The 17,596-nt window shown below is 37.7% G+C and overlaps 1 protein-coding gene across 1 annotated transcript in view; it reads right to left on the bottom strand.

Annotated features, from left to right (window-relative positions):
- The window catches only part of DLGAP2 (DLG associated protein 2), a 99,736-nt gene extending 82,999 nt beyond the window's left edge, over positions 1–16,737 (bottom strand). Inside the window, exon 1 of the mRNA XM_082758093.1 lies at positions 15,721–16,737. Within this exon, the coding sequence (XP_082614219.1) occupies positions 15,721–16,722 (1,002 nt within the window). The 5' untranslated portion in view covers positions 16,723–16,737. The remainder of the gene's footprint in view (positions 1–15,720) is intronic.
- Between the last annotated feature and the right edge of the window lie 859 nt (positions 16,738–17,596).

Below are 17,596 nucleotides of genomic sequence, written 5' to 3' on the forward strand. Positions count from 1 at the left end.
TTGAAAGCTGAACACTTTATAGCATTTTCCTCACTTTTCTGATATGGGGCTTTCTCAGATTTTCAGGATGAAGCATTTAAATTAAGCTAAGCCATGATTTTTGCATAAATGGACAGGATTCTGATTCAGGGCAAACTTCTGGAAAAAAAAAAAAAAGGCAAATGTGGCAATCTGTCTTTTTTCTTATTTAGCAACTGCGAAATACTTCACAGACATGGTGACATATCAGGAATGTAGTCAGTTAATTATTAATACTTTGAAGCTGAGGCTGCTTTCATACAGTTGAGGTGGTTTTTCAAATAGTAAACCTGGTGGTCAGATAATTCATATCTGGTGGGTGTATATCTGTATGTAGTGGCAACAAATTGAACAGGAGTAGAATTTCCAATCCCCAGTGAAATTAGCCTTGTTTAAAGAGTTACTGATAAACTCCGCAAGTCTGTCTGTCAATATTGCATAGTCTTTGCTTTTTGTTTAATCTTTCAAGATGCTGACTCCTCTGGTCCTAATCCAGTAATTTAAGCATTTACTTAACTTAAACGATATAAGCAACTCGCTCCAATCCATTATAATGACTCATGGTTAAAAAGAAGGATGCAACCGAACACTTTGGGAGACCAGGGTTGATGCACTTGGCAGCATCAAATACTTTATCAGCATAATGACTTCATATATATTACACAGTACAATGACATTATTTACCAATACGACAAATCAGATCTTCAAGTTAAACAGATATATTAGGAGTTTCTGCAGAGCAGGATGCCAAATAAAGATTTTCAAGTCAAATAAGTTGTAGACCTACAGAGAGAGTTCACTGTGGAGTTGAAGTAAATGTTCCCATTGATTTCAGCATGACTGGAAATCAGATTTAAAGAACTAACATGATCTCCCTGTCATCCTTACTGCCCTTTCAAGATACATGAATTAGCCACACACCACATGAACAGAACAGATGTTTTGAGTCCCAAGAAAGGACTGAAAGGGAAAAACGAAATTTTTAAAGACTGTGAACAAGTAAAGATAGAGATATTAAAGAATAAAACTCGGGAGAGAAGAGGGACTGAAGATACTGTCAGATTAGTTGAGATGAAACAGATCACAAAGATCAGAAAACTGTTGGAGAGAAATACCAGACAAATATTATGAGTTATATTCTTATATGAAATAACAAGATGGAGGATGTATTTAAATGAAATACAGTGTAGATCATGCAAGGAAACAAACCTTAAATATTATTCAGCTTTGGATGGTGATTGGAAGGGAAACATGAGAAATTTTCTCAAACTTGAAGCCTGTAAATATGATACATCATCCTAATTGTTATTCTAAAACCTAATATATATGAAATTAATGTCAGAGGAAGGATTTGGGGGATTCTGGGAGACCTAAGAGATATTTATGTGTAACAATTGTTGTAGTAGCTAGACTCCTAAAATATAGAAAATAAACATATTTTATTAAGCTTTGTTGTTCACAACCACCAATACTGGTAACTGTAAAAATCTGAATTAGAGTACTATATTAAGAAAAATTAACTGATATCATACAAACATGCTCTCACTTTTAATTCTTCTTTATTATCTCAGTATCAACAAAGTTAAAACCAAGATTCCAATGCTGAAAAAGTTTTCATGGACATCTAGATGAGTGAGCTATACTCTGCAATTTTCTGTATTAAAGCTGAATTATTATGTTTAATCTCAACACTTTCTTTAAAAAACATATGTGTTCTTTTTTAATAGAATAATTATTTTGGCTTGAAATTTTTCTCCTTCATTTTAGCTCAAAGATATTTAAATATAAAGTTTAAAAAGACAGATCAGCAACTTTTTAGTTACTCATGCAAAAAGTGATTAGTTTCTCAATGTTTTTGTCTGAAATTCCACATTCAAATAACTAGGTAAGGATTGGATTAAAATGAATAAACACAAACTATTTGCTGCTTGACACTGAAATCTTATTTTAAAAGATAGGGATGAATGATTTTTCACATTAAAGTATTTAAAAAATAAGTTTCTTTACTGTGATAGAGTTTTATGAGAACAAATCTTACAATTATGTGCCTGTTTTTGTTGATTACACTTCCTTAACTTTCTGAATTCATAACTTAAATGAATTCAGAAGAAACCTAAGAACTGAAAAAATCCTGCTCCATTTGTGCTTGTGATGTACTTACTCACTGTATGCACAAATGCACCAAAAATTCTTTTCCAACCAGAGTTGACTGTCTACACTGGTTGTCTATCATAGAAGCCTTTATGATTGAGAAACTAACATTATTTACAATTAATTAATACTTTTTACCCTTGAGCCATTCAAAGGAGCAGAACCCAATGAACACAAGGGTAATGGTCCTGGAGCCTGGCAAGGAAGTTTCACAACACATTCTTTCAGGGTTCATATAGAGCCTATGAAAACATATGGAGTCCTTCTGCTGTCTTCAGAAGCCAATGAAAAGGCCCTTGACATTGTTTTTTATCATGGTCTTAGAACAGAAGCAAAATTTGAGTCCTACTTTGGCCAGCGCTGGTTCATCATTCACTTTAAATGATGGATTTAATACTTGGAAAAATCCAGGCCATTTCAGAGCCCAGCATAGCTTTAAAGAAAAGCTGAAGTGTTATAATAGTGTGGGAAAGATTTTTCTTTATATTGAAGTGTTAACAAAAGTGTTTTACAGCGACTGCGAGGGTCATTACATGTATATTTTTCAAAACATGAAAAGTGCTTTACAGCTTGCAGAAATACTTCCTTACAATAGTTACCAGTCCCTGAAATTCCCATCTGCAGGGTTTGCAGCTGCTAATTGGGAATAATTACCCTAATTATCTACTTGCATATAGCAATGAGTGCTGATATTTATAATGTCTAAAAAGCCTTCCTCCTGTTCTAGATGTTAACATGAATCCTTGTGTATGCAGTTTTTATCCACAGAGGAGTTAGACTGCATATTACCATATGAATTTCCTTTTGTAAGAACAACGAGCTGACAAGGTCTGGATCTTTGCATTTAATTTTGTCACCGGCTGCTGATTTGGTTATAACTACTGTGGAAAATGATGAGTCTCTTTCATAAATTTTATGCACTGTTGCTGTGAGGAGCACAAGGAGATTCGGGAAATGTAGGACTTCTTAATTGTTCTGCTGCTGATTCACTGTGATATTTTTGGTTAGTTACCTAGGGCCAGTGATATTACAGCACCTGGTAGTTAAAACTTACCTCACTATGTTTTATGCAGCTGATCCTGAGAGTGAACTTCAGAACCTTAGCTAGGAGCCTAAATTTGCCATAAAAGGTATCTAGGAGAGTTAGCTCCTTCAAAATAGCATCCAAAAGAAACCATTCTATTTCCTTAATTAATAATTGCTGGAGTGCTTAGGAAGTAGAAGACTTAGGGCTGATAGATAAACTGGCATGCTCTACACCTCTCTTTGTAAACCATCCCCTTTTCATGAAATGCTCACAGATTGCCTGGGGAGGGCTGCTTAGAAGATGACTTTGTATACAAGAAAGGGTGTGTTGCAGCCTCATGATCCAGGCTCTTGCCTAGTAAAAGGGAGCTTAGTTATAGTCCCTGGGATAAACACTCGCATGAATTTTATGTGCAAGGGTCTTTAGATAAAAACTGTGGAGAATCTTAACAAAGAAAGAAGTGCTCACTCCAGACTGCCTTATAATCTTCTGCTCAGAATGCTCTTTGGAGAATTGGGAAGATGTAGGTTTGAACTGATGCATGCTCAGGAAGAAACTCAATTCATTTCTTAACTGTGAGATTCTAGACTACAATTTCTCATATTTCCCTCTAATAGAAGAAAAGACACTACATTTGTGTTTTGTCAGATGTTGCTTTCGCATATATTAGACCTGTCAGAAGAAGAGGGCAGAAGAAAGCCTGACTTTGGACAACTGATTGGAATTCCACAGTAGGTCTGTCTCCTGATTCTCAAATTGCAAAAATCCTGCATATAAGCAGAAGCATGTTTCTGTGGAAAACAAGGATGAATTTACCAAGTATCTGGAAAAAAAAAAAAATGTAATCATGGAATTGCTGAGACTGGAAGAGACCTCAGAGGTCTCTAATCCAGCCTCCAGCTCAAGGGTCAGATACATCATGTTACCCAGGACCATGTCCAGCTGGGTTTTGAATGTCTCTGAGAATGGAGACTCCAAAACTTCTGCAGGTAACTTGTTCCAGTGTTTGACGATGCTCATAGTAGGAAAATCTTTCCTTATATCTAATCTGATACAGGCAATCCAGGCACTCCTGTTAGCAATGTGAATATCCAACTTTGTATCTAAAAAATACTGATGTCAAAACTGGAAGAATAAATGAATTATTCATTCATTTGGAATTTGACTATTTTTAATTTGAGTTTTCTGTTTTCAATTTAGGATTTAGCTAAAGAAGTCAAACCAGCAACTGCCACTGACATTTCAAAATAGATCTGCTTCTGTTGTTCCACCCACGTCAGTGGCATTTGCTCCCAACTCCACGAGTTTTAAAGGTGTTCCACCACAAAATTGCTGATCTGCTTAAAATATGGCATATCATTCTACTATCTAAAATGAAACACTTGTAGATATATGGTTTCAGCTGAGGGAGTTATCACTTCTTCATATTTCTCATTCTAAAAGGTTAAAACAAGGATTACCTTCCTCAGAGGAGTCCTGTGAAATGTAATTAGCATGCAGATGTAAAATGCAGCAAAATATTCATTTTGACTTATATCTTATTTTAGCAATATAAATTTCACAGAAGCAGAAGCTGTCTGTGCGTGAAATCAGATGATAATAAGTATAAGATTTGAAACATTACATGGTAGATACATAGTTGTTATATTTTTATGCTTTCTCTGCCTGGTCAAGAAGGTGACCCAAAAAAAAGAACTAAATCTGAAATATAGGTAGGAGATTTTCTCTTAAATCAGGTCTTTGAGTAGTTTTAGAACAGTCTCTCAGCACTGCTGTAAACAGGTGAAAATAGACGATCTTGTGAGGCAGACATGGTTTAAGCATGGTAGAAAGTTTCCTTGATATTATAATGAGAGTTAGGAGCTGGATCTCCTGTTTTCAAAAATTTTGCTGAAAAGGGAATGCTGACCCTTTTTCTTCTATAATTCTAAAAAAAATCTAATGAATTTTATAATTTTATAATGAAATTTTATAATTCTATAATTCTAAGAAAAAATTCTAATGACTAGAATTTTCTTCTGAAGTTAATAACATTAATGGCATTCCATTATTTACTGGCTGTGGATGTTAAAACCTATTGGCTTTTTACAGGATGGAAGAGTACACTGTGTAAAAATAAAGCCTCATTTCAACTCATCACCTTTCTCTGCGCACAATTTTGTCTAGTTTTCCTAGGTTTCTTTTTTTTTTTTTTTTTTTTTAAATGTACTGATTCATTGTTCAAACTATGAATTATACAATGAACCCATTCAAAAATCTCTACAAAATATGTCAGGGACTCCTCCTCACCAATAACAATGCCAATCCTCTTAATTAGCTTTAATTTTCACATGCCACCCCCTACTCCCTGAACTCCTTGACAAGTCAGACGCACAGAAAGATCTTTCAGCATTCCCCACAAGTTAGTCAACACCACCCATCAAGGCAGGAGCTAATCTGAGAAGGCAAGAGACGTCTTTGTCTTGCCAGCAATTCTCTCCAAGCTTTGATATGAATTGCCACAGTATCACAGGAAGAGGAAGAATATCACGTAGATACCAAACAACATAGGCTTTACAATGGGTTGAAAACAACAGCATGAATTCAGGAATCTGGGATCTGAGAATGGATAGATACCCATGCAGATCACAAAACATAAGCACAATACTCCAGCTGGAAGCTGTGCAAATAGGCAAAGCGGTACCAGCATTCCTTACTGGCTGATTTTATTTTTTCATGTGTAGTCCCAAGAAAAGTTCCATTAAATGATTCATTATGGGAAGACTTAAGTCCAGAGCACTCAGGATTGTTTAATCACCACTTTTGTATTTTCTACAGAACAGTTTTCATTAAAATAATACTTATCTCAACAGTGATGGACTCAAAAAAATGAAACAATACTATGTTTCCTAATTATTTCTCTGCGAACTGTAATCCAAGGATGGCAGAAGGCTGTACACAGTGTTGTGAGGACTCTCTGGCAATGTTATATTGTTTGGAGGAATGTGGGGCAAATGCCCACCTGTGCTTGTACTACCCGCAAAGAGCCTTGCTGTTCAGCCACCTGCAAAACCTATGCTATGTTGCTGGATCCCTCTGGGACCCACTGGACTCCCACCATGCTGAGATGGTGAAGCAAGGTGCAGTCAGATGTTAGTGGTGGGCTTGTCCCCACTATGTAATTTTTCCCTGCTAAGCCTGGAGCTCACTAATAGCATAGATATGAGATAAGCTCAGACTGAAGGGCTTGGCCTATGCTTAAATAGGCTTGGCTTATGCTTAAATGAGATATAGACTGTCAATACAAGATACAGAAACATTAGGGATTCAACCAAGAAACCTAGGTTTTGGCCAACTATGTATTTCCTTTGGTAAGTGTCTCAGGATGCTGCTTCATTGTCAGCCTGTGCTGCTTTAAAAATATACTACCATCAACATAAGTAGGGCAGGTTTTCCTTAAACAATATTCAGCTTTTCCAGCAACCCTAATAACTGTAGTGACTTAGAGTGCTGGCTGGAAAATAACCCTAACAACGATAATAAAGATAAGTAAAGATACATTTTCAGATGAACCAGTGATTTGCTACAACTTGCTGTGGTGCTGCAGAATCATCACTAGAGAGAGAGAGAGAAGGATAAAAATGGTATGATGACTACTTTAGGGTTGTGTGTTCATTAGTAAATGAAGACCCACTTGTAGCCTGGAGGCCAACAGGGCAGCATCCCACATCCACACTACTGTGTAATCTGCCTCCAAAGAAGCATGACTACCAGGAATGGTCCCTTAACTACAGTAAGTCCTGAACAGTACCAAGGCTCTGTTTAAGGAAACACTAGCTGGCTTGGATCAAAACAGTGCCCGAGACAGGTTGAGCAACACAATTTGTGTTGTTCAAATAGAAGATCAGGTTGAAGCACCAGGGAACCTTTCATGACACTATTCAGTTTGCTAGTATGGATGTAGTCTAAGGTAGTGAGTATTTCAAAAATGCTGAAGGCACAGAAGCACCAAAGACTGAAACTTGGAACTTCTCATGCTTCCACAAAACACAGCATTGCTGCCAATTAATTTGCCATAGTCATGCACTCAGAGCTTGTTTTCTTACCTCTTTGCCTTGTTGGGCCAGCTTATAGCTGCTGTTTCCTTCACATCTATCTCTGTGAGTTGAATTAATTGAACTATGATGCAAAAAAAATAACTGCTAAAACCAACAAAACCAAGCATCAAAGTGTTAAAGAACAAAACTGGATTGCATCTCCTCACTCACTGCAGGTGAAGGGGAGCCAGGAATATACCCACTAGCAAAGCAGCAGAGAAGTTCCAGGGGACCACAGTGTCAGCAACTGAAGCCAACTACAAGTGTTCCTGATGGATAGTTTTGGAAAAAGTAGACTGAGATAACTGTACTATATTTGCAGAGTGGATGGAGCCCAGCTATCTGCACAGCACAGTGAATAAAAATTACAGAAAAAGAGAAAGCACTAAGTTGAGTTTATGGCAATTAATAAAGTAAACTCATGATCATGAATATTTGTGAGGGTATAGGAATAATACAGTATTTCAGCTATGTAATATACAAAACTATGGTGCTGCAGAATTGTGAGCTGGTTACATATTATTTGCTCTCCATGTGCTTCAAAGATCACAGGCTCCAGGAAGAGGAAGAAAAAGGTCTTCTATTTTGTTTCTGCAATTTAATTAGACTTGAAGCAGAGCTAAGGAAAATCTGAGTGGAAACTAACCTTCCCTGAAGAGCTGCAGGGCATTTTTTCTGTCATAGGAAATTCTGTCTCTTCCCTTTTTCTGGACTGTGTGGAGTCCAAACTGTGTTGATGCACATAGGGGAAAAAAAATGTATACAGTGTGGAAGACTTTCATATATGATAAAACCTAATTTGTGGGATTTCTGCTGTATCTTCCCTATTAATCCAAGACACAAGTGAGAAAAACAGAAATTTCCTGTTGGGAAGTTACCTCTTAGCTACTGTTTAAACCAAAGTCCTGGAAGGGCCATCAGATGAAGCCATAAAGTATTTCCACTGCAGCTAACGGGCTTTGGGAAAACAGATAGGCCTGATTTTCTGCTGACTCGGAAACCCTTGCAATAGACTACACGAGCACTGATGTGAAAGAATAATTCTGGGGCTTTAATGAGCATTACAGTTGATTTCTTTATGAAAAGCATTCATGCTAGAAAAATCCAATTGACCTGTATGCATTTGTAGCATATAGCTTGGTTTTTATGACCGATGGAATTGGGGAAACAAGGCTCCCAGAGTGTGTGAGGTTCATCCTCTTCCTGGTATTTCCTTTCCTTGTCAACATTCAGAAATTGATAAAAAAAAAAAGATAAAGCATCATCATCAGTCTATTCAATGCGGAGTCTCTACACTGTGTGAAGTATCAGCCACCTATAGGTTCCTCTGGAAACATCTCTGCCTTTAACAGTGAAGGGAAATTCAGAGTTGTTACCTTTTCATAACCCACAGTCAGGGCCCCAAAGACCATTTATGATCACTGAAGAATGGAGTGAGAGGCAAAAATGACCTTAAAGGAAGGAAAGGAGAGGTGCTCCCCACACACTTAAAACACACAGCATCTCCAAAAACACAGAGATGGCAGATGTAGTGAGGACTCCAACATTGTAGATCAACTATAAAGCTAGACATGCAAGAAGAGCTTAAAAGCCAGCATCTCCAGGCCTGACCTAAAAGAAGACATGTAGTGAACAGTGACTTCTTTAATCTAAGCAAGAAATGATGCCACTTCTTCCATTTATCATAAGGCTAATAGTGAAAAAATAGTCTTTAAATGTCTTTAGAATAATATTAAAGATAATACAAAATATATATTTGCCTTTCATCCATTTTTTTTCTTTAATAAGTGATTGTTTTGAACAGTAAGCTTCAAATGACTCAAATTATTTAGCTTACAGAGTGAAATGGGTAGTTTTGTCTTGTCTAGCTACCATGTAATGCTTAATTATCTGTACACTTTTGAAAAGATCAGTTCCCCTGCCAGAAGTACCAGGGACCTTGTCCACATAGACATTCAGCCATTTAAACACACATGAAACTCTACTTAAAAAAAAAAACACACAACCTTTAAGCACAACATTGTAAGATGGACATAAAAAAAAAAAATATCAAATGATCAATGACTACTTCACCATTTTTCTAAAGTCAACTTCTTGCAGGAAAAATAGCATTGGCTGCTCAGGAGAGGAGCCAGGTGTGCCCAAGGCAACACTCCAGCTACATAGGAGAGTGTGCGGTCATTACAGCCCCAAGCCTGCAATTCTGGCAGTCTCGTTTGACAGATGTGACTGGCCCAGGTGTATAAAATATTAAGTTACTTCTAGCTGAAAATTTCTTCAGACCCAAGGACACCTTTGAGTAACAACTGCAAAGGTCAGCCTTCAGCTTTGCTGAGGTTAATGTTGAAAAACAATTTGGCAACACACAGTACTAACATTTTAAAGGAGGACAATTCCCCCTGATTAAAGGGCAGTGAGATCATGGCCTCCCTTTTCTACTCCTAGGTTTGATGTTTCTACAGTAATAGGGACTTGTTTTGTCTGCTTTAAGAAAATACTAACTCTGAGATCTTTCTATTCCTCTTTGGAAAAAGAAGCTTCAGCAATTTATTTAAGCCAATATGAGCTTTCTAGAAAGGGACGCGGAGGCAAATGTACTGTTGATATCACTGGTTACTACAGTAATTCAAGGCACCAGTAATCTGAGACAACTGCTCAGAACTTTACACCATAATTGATTTAATTTTATTTTTTCCCTTGGAAGGTGCACATAATTTTTCCTTAATTTTATTTTTTTTTCCCTTGGAAGGTACACTTATGAAGTATTCTGATCTTTGTGAAATACAAAACCTTCAGCATTCTGTAAATCCAGGTAAGCATCGGCTTTATGTAAAAACCTTTTATTTAATATTGTTAAAAATGTAAGTGCAATGTTTCAGCGATACAATGCGTAGAGGGAGCAGCTACAAATAGATGAGCTCAGTGCACTGCATGGGAAGACAAGACCCTTACTGACCTGTGCAGAATGGCCCCAGGTGCTGCACCAGCTGTTGCAGGTAGACACAAACACTGTCACAGGGCATGAGCCATGCCATCTCTGCCCTTAGTGTCCAGGCAACACAGACTTCTCTGGCACATGTTCTGTTTGGGACTTTGGGAGGGCACAGGGCTAGCTGAGGCATCCTTGTGGGACTGTAATGGGCTGCAGAAGTGAAAACAGTTCAGCACATGGCCATGCTGACTGCCCTGTTATCTATGCATGCTTTTCCTGCTGTGGAGGCAACCCAGTTAATTTGGGAGTGGAGGCTAAATCGTGAAGGTAGTGTGGTAGCGCGAAAGTGACTTGGACGCTAGTATCAAAACTCTACTAGCACTGGCTGGTAGAGTACTGGATGCTGTTTCTGTAGTTCATATATGGTTGTTATGTCAAGCTAACAGGTACAACCTAGTTTCAGAAAGATGAAGTGTTGAGAAAGGTGCATTGGGTTCAAATCTGTCCTGGCAAAGCAGGCTGAGAGTTGCATGCCTCTCCGGGGCAACGGTCTAGTTCATGGGACTATGTCCTCTTCCCAGAAGAGTTCCTGGAAAAATGCATCTGAGGGCTTAATGCCAATTACTCCATTAGCTTTTCCTCAAAACTCTTCTCCATGTAGGCACAACTTAAACCAGCAAAGAACCTTGTTGAAACTGTTGCTTTTTTTTTTTTTTTTTTTTTTTTTTTTAAGAGACCAACTCTTGTGCTTTTCTTTCATTCTGTAGAGTACGCAGCTGACATTATTACCCACATGCTTAGCAGTGCCAGTGCTGTAACGGATGACGCTAGTACTTAAATGCACTAGGAAGACAAGAGTGGGCTGAAGCCATTTTTAGAACAACATGCTATTTTCTTTTTCAGTGCTGACTCATTCACTGTACCTTGTGGTATGTTTACCTTGATTGCTTGCTGCTTCACAGGCTGTTGAATGGCTGAGGGAGGAATATTAATCAGGGACACATAGCACTGTGCTCTAGAACTTCAGTGATGGTGACTGCTATGCTTTTGCCTGTCTTTTGGTGCTATTGTAGGAATTAGTTTTCCTTAACTAGCATTCACAGGTTTTTCAGTCCTGGAAACTGTAAGCAACATTCTTGTATTTGTAAGTTTTGTACAGCTATCTAGTTCATATCCATTTTTTTCCTGTTGAAAATCTTTAATCTTCACTAATACTCACGTCAAGGTAAAATTAATCAGTCATTGTAGTGTATATCTGTTGAACTTAATTAACCAAAACAACCAATGAAGATAAAACAGATCTCAAAACCCATTTATCTTTTTTTTTTGTTTGTTTGTTTTGTTTTGTTACATATTTAATATTAAAATCAAAACGTTATGGGAAGCAGTAGCAGTTACTGTAGCCAAAGCTATTAAAAAGCATGCTTATAATGTATGTGATCTCCATGGGCTATTCTGCCCATGGAGGGAAATGACAGAAATGTTTGGTGCTCAGAAATGCAATTGTCTACATTCAAAACAGAAATTGAAGGCCCATGGGTAAAAACTTGCTAATCATTCACAAGAATTTAAGAAATGCTATCAGTGTACAGTTATGAAACGGCTGTTCTCTGCTCTTGAACTGACTGGCTTGCTAGCCAACTGGTCTGGGTTAACATTGCAGCTAAGCTGATTTAACAACTAGCTGGAGCCCAAAGGGGCTTCACATTCAGCCCCTCTCCCTTCTCTCTGCAAGCTCCCATCTTCTCCACTGTAGAAGGAGTAACGCAAATCTGGTCAGGTACTGAGGTATAGATCAGAAAAATAAATACTACTTCATAGAGATTTATGTCTACCAACTTAGTTCTACAAAAATGGCCACCGGTGAGCGGCTCTGCTGGAACAAGGCAAATGGCCACAGTGGTGTGGAGGGCACTATGGTCATCTGGCTGAACCCTCTCTAACATGCACCCACACACTGCCCAAGCAATGAGCTCCCCCAGCTATGAGGACTGTGGAGGAACAGGGACATGAGAAACCCTAAGAAAAAACCCAGAGATGAGGCTTGGACAGATTAAAGAAATACCTGCTTTCCAATATGAGACATAACCTGGGCATATTTTTTGAAAATATATTTTTTTTGAAAGAACAGAGGCTTTCAAAACCTCTTTTCTCATCTCCTGTTTTCATCAACTGTGAATCTGGTAGAAATTCACTTCTTAGAAAGAAATTTTCCTTGTTCACTCTTCAAAAGTTTTAAGGAAAGTGCAGCTCAGTAATTACTATGGAAGACAAAATGGAAGCTCAGAAACAGAGAGATCATGGTGTCAAGTACTGGCCTATGACACTGCCATGCACTTACAGTTTGGGACTCTGTATTCCTAAAATCTCAAGTGGAAAACACAAGTAGTAATATTTTATAGAGGTGTTGAAAGACAAAATAACAAGAAGACTACTGGATAGAAAAGTGAGTCAAATCCAGTGAATCTTCATATACATACATAGCAGAGTAAGAACTATATATATAATAATCACTGATAATATATAAACATAAAAAATAATTTTTATTATGCTTGAGTATAAGTATGTATTCATATATAAGATCTTTGAAGGACTAGGATGTTGCTGTTTTGCTTTAAAAAGATTTTAAAAATATGTAGCTGACATCAATAAGGGGAAATGCCTTTTAATGTTTTAATTCTATAAACACAGAGATCCTACAAAGGCCCAAGGGTTTTATGTTAATCTGTTCATTTATGCACTTCAGGGAAATCTGCTGCTGCACAATCACCTCGATAATCCTTTGAATATTTTAATTTCCAGATATTCTGGAGCAAGGCAGTAAACTCTCCTGGCTAGGAATCTGAGATGTTTCTCTACTGTTCTCAGTTTCTGAACCTAATGATTATTTTAATTCAACCATTATTTACTGATGCTTACTTCACTGCTGTAAGAAAAGTTAAATATCTTTCCTATCTTTCCTCAGTTTTGCAGACAGAGTAATTGAAATGTCTGGTGATTAACAGATTACATTTCCTGAGTCAGAGAAAAAGTTCATGGCAGAGCTAACAATGAGTCTTATATCTTGGGTCTTAATGATTACATTGTGACAGTGCAGCATCCCTCAAAGTAGAAGTTTCAAAACAATGCATATAGTTACGACATTGACAGAATGGGGTCCCTTCATTCTTTTCCTGACCTTGGGCTAGTGAGTAAGCCAGACATTCAGTTTGAAGGATATCTGTGTTCTGAATGGCATATTCAGATTCTGCAGAACTTGTATTTTTCTTAAAAATTTTGTAATGAGAATATTCCTGATATATAATTCTTAGTATTGCTTTCAACAAAGGTTTGGATTCTTTACTGTAGTAATTGAGCAATTAAGTCTTGACAGATTGCCATTCTAGCATCTCTGTGAATTGGGGGATGATTACTATCCAATTTGTTAAAAGGGTTAAAACTGGATGAAGTCACTGGAGCCGCAAAAATTTAAATTCACTTCTCCTAGATTTTAAGCTGCTTGAATCTACCAGCTGATGAAACTTGCTAATTTGTTTCAGTTATCCCAAATTCACCAAAAGGATAAAACAAAGAATTCTGAAAAAAAAAAAAAAAAAAGAAAAAAAGAAAAAAAAAGGGCGTTTCTGTTCCCTAGGCCCCCCCACTGGGCTTAACCTGAAGCTTAGTGATAGTTTGTGAACTCAGTGTTTCACATTCACTTGAGGATGCTGATACAGGTTGGAAGTAAGAACAAGGCTCATGAAAAGTAAAAAATAGTTTACAAAGAAAAAATGAGGTGTAAAGATGAGGGAAGAAGAAAAAAAGGAAACATGTTGAAAAGGAAAGCAAGACACCCAGCAGAGATATAGAGGGCCCAGATTTCTCCGTGAAGTACAAGTATGGGATGGTAAGGAAAAAGACAGCAAAATGTAAACTTTTCTTTAATGTCAGAGCTATACCCTTGATTTTGTAACACAGACAGAAGTCGAAGTCTCTGTATGGGATGCACTTCCAGTTCTGGCTCATTGAGTTAGATTAAAAACTTCTAGGGAAGGGCAGGCTGTTTTACATGGATAAGAACTGTACTTGGATATGAAAAAATATTACAGCTGTCAGCCTAAATTGGAATCAGTTTGCATGGAAATGCTATGAGGGTTGCAAGTAATTATTTTCCTTTCTCTGCTATGAGGAACCTTTCCTCTTCCAGCAAGGAGATTGACCCTGGATGGCTGCATGTGCATTTGAAAAGATTTGGCCCTTCAGCTGTGACTCATTACTATTGGTTCCCTATTGCTCAGAGGGAAGAGAGCTCTACATAGAGGTAGATAACGCTGTGTCTGTTGGCTTCTGCAGAGCCCACAGGAACTGGAGATCTCTAAATACATAAATCTGGAGTGGAGGTTTGCCCACGTTAATGTCAGAATCAGTTAAATTCTGGAAAAGAGTTCATTAAAAGGAAACAAAAAGAGAAGGCACTCAGAACAACTTTGGCTTTGCAGGCTGTTCTTGTTAAAAACACCAAAGGGAATATTTGTACAATAGTTTTTGTTGTTGTTGTTGTTGTTGTTGTTGTTGTTGTTGTTGTTTTTTTCCCCAGAGGCAGTGACAGCTGAAGAAGTTACCCTCCTAGCTTTTCCTTCTTCCTGTTCTGCTCCCAGTGCAGTTCTTTGTACAGCCTGATGTGCTAATGACACTTGTCAAGGGACTGTGCTGGACCTAGGCCATGTAAGTGATGTCAACATCCGAAAAGACATATTTTGGAACATTTTTTTAAAAACCTTATCACTTCAAGATCCAAATCATTGTGCAGCATCATAAATAGCTACACTAGCATGATTTTGGGGTGGCAAATGGCAGCAAGCAGCAGGTTTGAGTTCAAATGTAGGAGAAAGTGGGAACTGCTAAAGAAAACGTGTATTCCCACAAATAGTCTGAGTACCAGATCTGAGATATCTGTCTTCCCAAGGATCTCATGTAACTTTCAACAAAGATGGCTTATAGTATGAACTCAAAAGAGGCTCACTTCAACATGATTTTTGGATACCCAGTCACTAAATGGAATTTTGTGAGTAATCATCATCAAGAAAAAGCAAATCAGTAAGCCAGTATATCTATTGTCTTCTTACTTAACCTGGAGAAAAGAAACACAAAAATAGGATTCCACACAACCCGTTTTTAAAATCACTCATCTTCAGTTGTATTTGACACATTTTTTTCTAGCCCCAGACTTTGGGTGAACTGCCCTTTTAAAATTTGATTTATGAATTTTTCTGAGATGTGCAACATGAACTCTGAAGATGACAACAAATCCACTGACATTAAACTAATTTATATCACACCAGTTTTATATATGTTTTTACCTGTGCCTTATACACAAAGAGTAAAGCAAGATTTTTTTTCACTTTCATGGAATGTCTGAATTCCATACAGATACACTTAAGAGAGATATGCACAGGACCCTTTTATTTTACAATGACTTTATGACATCAACTGTGTTTCTGTTTCCATTACAAATATTAAGAAAGTCTTCCTCTTACCTGAAGGTAATGGCATGGCCTCAAGGAAGGTTTGATTTCCTGATGAACCAGAGGCTTATCTAAGTTCAGTGATGATTTGCGATAAGCTTCTTTAGCTTGACTTACTGTAAGCGTGGACCAAGAACTCCTTTTCATGTATTTACCATCAGGGGTCATTGCTAGCCCTTCACAAGCTGAACATTTCACGTCATTGTTACTTTTGGAAGTCTTCAATGAGAGATCCCCAAAATGTCCCTGGAGTGCCTCAGGGTAGCAATGGGATATATGATCCGTATGGTGCCTATTTACCACACTAGGGGTTCGATAAGTGCTATCACTGTCCAAATTATCATCAGAGCTCCACCAGCTGCTCATTCCAGATTTATGCTTGGTTTCTGGTTTTCGCTCCTTGCTTTTACTCCTTTTGCTATGCTTGGAATGGTGCCCATGATGATGGTCATCCCCTCGACTGTCTCCCTTTGTTCCATTAACATTGCCCTTGGATGATCCTTCCAGAGAATGAGATTTAGTAAAAAGTTTCTGGACTGAATGAACAAGATGGCGTATTCTTCCTGGGCTCTCACTGCGTTGTTCTGCAGCTGTTGAGGTCCTCTGGTACTGTAAGGTGTGAAAACCATCCCGGTGAAGAGGAAGTTGTTTTTCAAACTGGTCCAAAAGATTCGCAGGAATACGGTTAATCTTAGGGTTACCGTGAGACATGGCGCAGTCGTCTCTTGTGTCGTAATGAGAGCTGTAGTGCATTCTGGGGAAAGTGCTACTTGACATGTGATCGCCCATTACCATGGGCATCATCATGCATTCAGAATGAATGGAGCTGCGTGGTGAGCAACGATGGTGGTCCATCGGGCAACTCTCTGTGGGGCTGAGAAGATATGATTGCCTTGGCTCCTGCCCATGGTGGATATGGTCGTGGGTGTGTTCGCAATCTTCAGGGGATGCTAAGCCACAAGTATGAGCTGAACATAACTGTGGTTGGTTGCGACTGCCAGATAATCCTTTCATATTCCTCGGAGCAGGAGAGTATCTTTCTTCATTGAAGTGCTGAGAAGGCGACCATGAGTACTGCTGGTCTGTCAGGAGAACACATAAAATGTATGTTATCTGTCTGATTAAAAGATTAACTTGCAAAATCCAAGTACATTGCAAAACTAAACTAATTTTCTCTATAAACTCAGTGGAAAGTCTCATCATTCATAGGATTTCATTCACCATTTTAAAATGATAAAATTACTCACTATAAGCAATTTATGAGGTGAATGCAGTCTTCTTCCTGTCTGCAAAATTGTCTGCTAGCGGCTTTACAATTTCATGAAGTTATTCATTATGCAAATTTACTCAAATGCATTTAATGGATACACTCAAGTATTCAGTTTATTATCTGATATTTGGAATTCATATGTCAAGCTTTGTGTCTAGTCATTTAAACAATGTGGGTCTGATTTCTATTCCTGGGGTTCCTCAGTTGGATATATTAACCTAAAGATATGTAAAGAGTCATTTCCTTATCACACACAGCTTCATTTTCTTAAACGAATCTCAGCTTCAAGATCCCAAGTACACTGTTCATAAACACAAAAAATAAACAGTAGAAAGAAAAAGAATGTGAACATGCTGAAATCAAGCTCAATTTTTATATCAATAAATGGCTTACAAATAATCTTTTCATACTATTTGAACATGTATTATCATTCGTCCAGATCTATTATCACTATTACCATACATGTACAAACATGTCTATTAGACTATTTTTTTCTTTGATATACAAACTACAAAATATTTATTTTAAAAATCTGTTATTCCAGAGGGAACAAATATCATTAGGTACAAGCTACTGATTATTATATACTAGATTATTTGTTCCTATGGATCATGTGCT

This window comes from Aythya marila (genome assembly GCF_965140915.1).
Source record: "Aythya marila genome assembly, chromosome: 3".
Classification (NCBI taxonomy): domain Eukaryota; kingdom Metazoa; phylum Chordata; class Aves; order Anseriformes; family Anatidae; genus Aythya; species Aythya marila.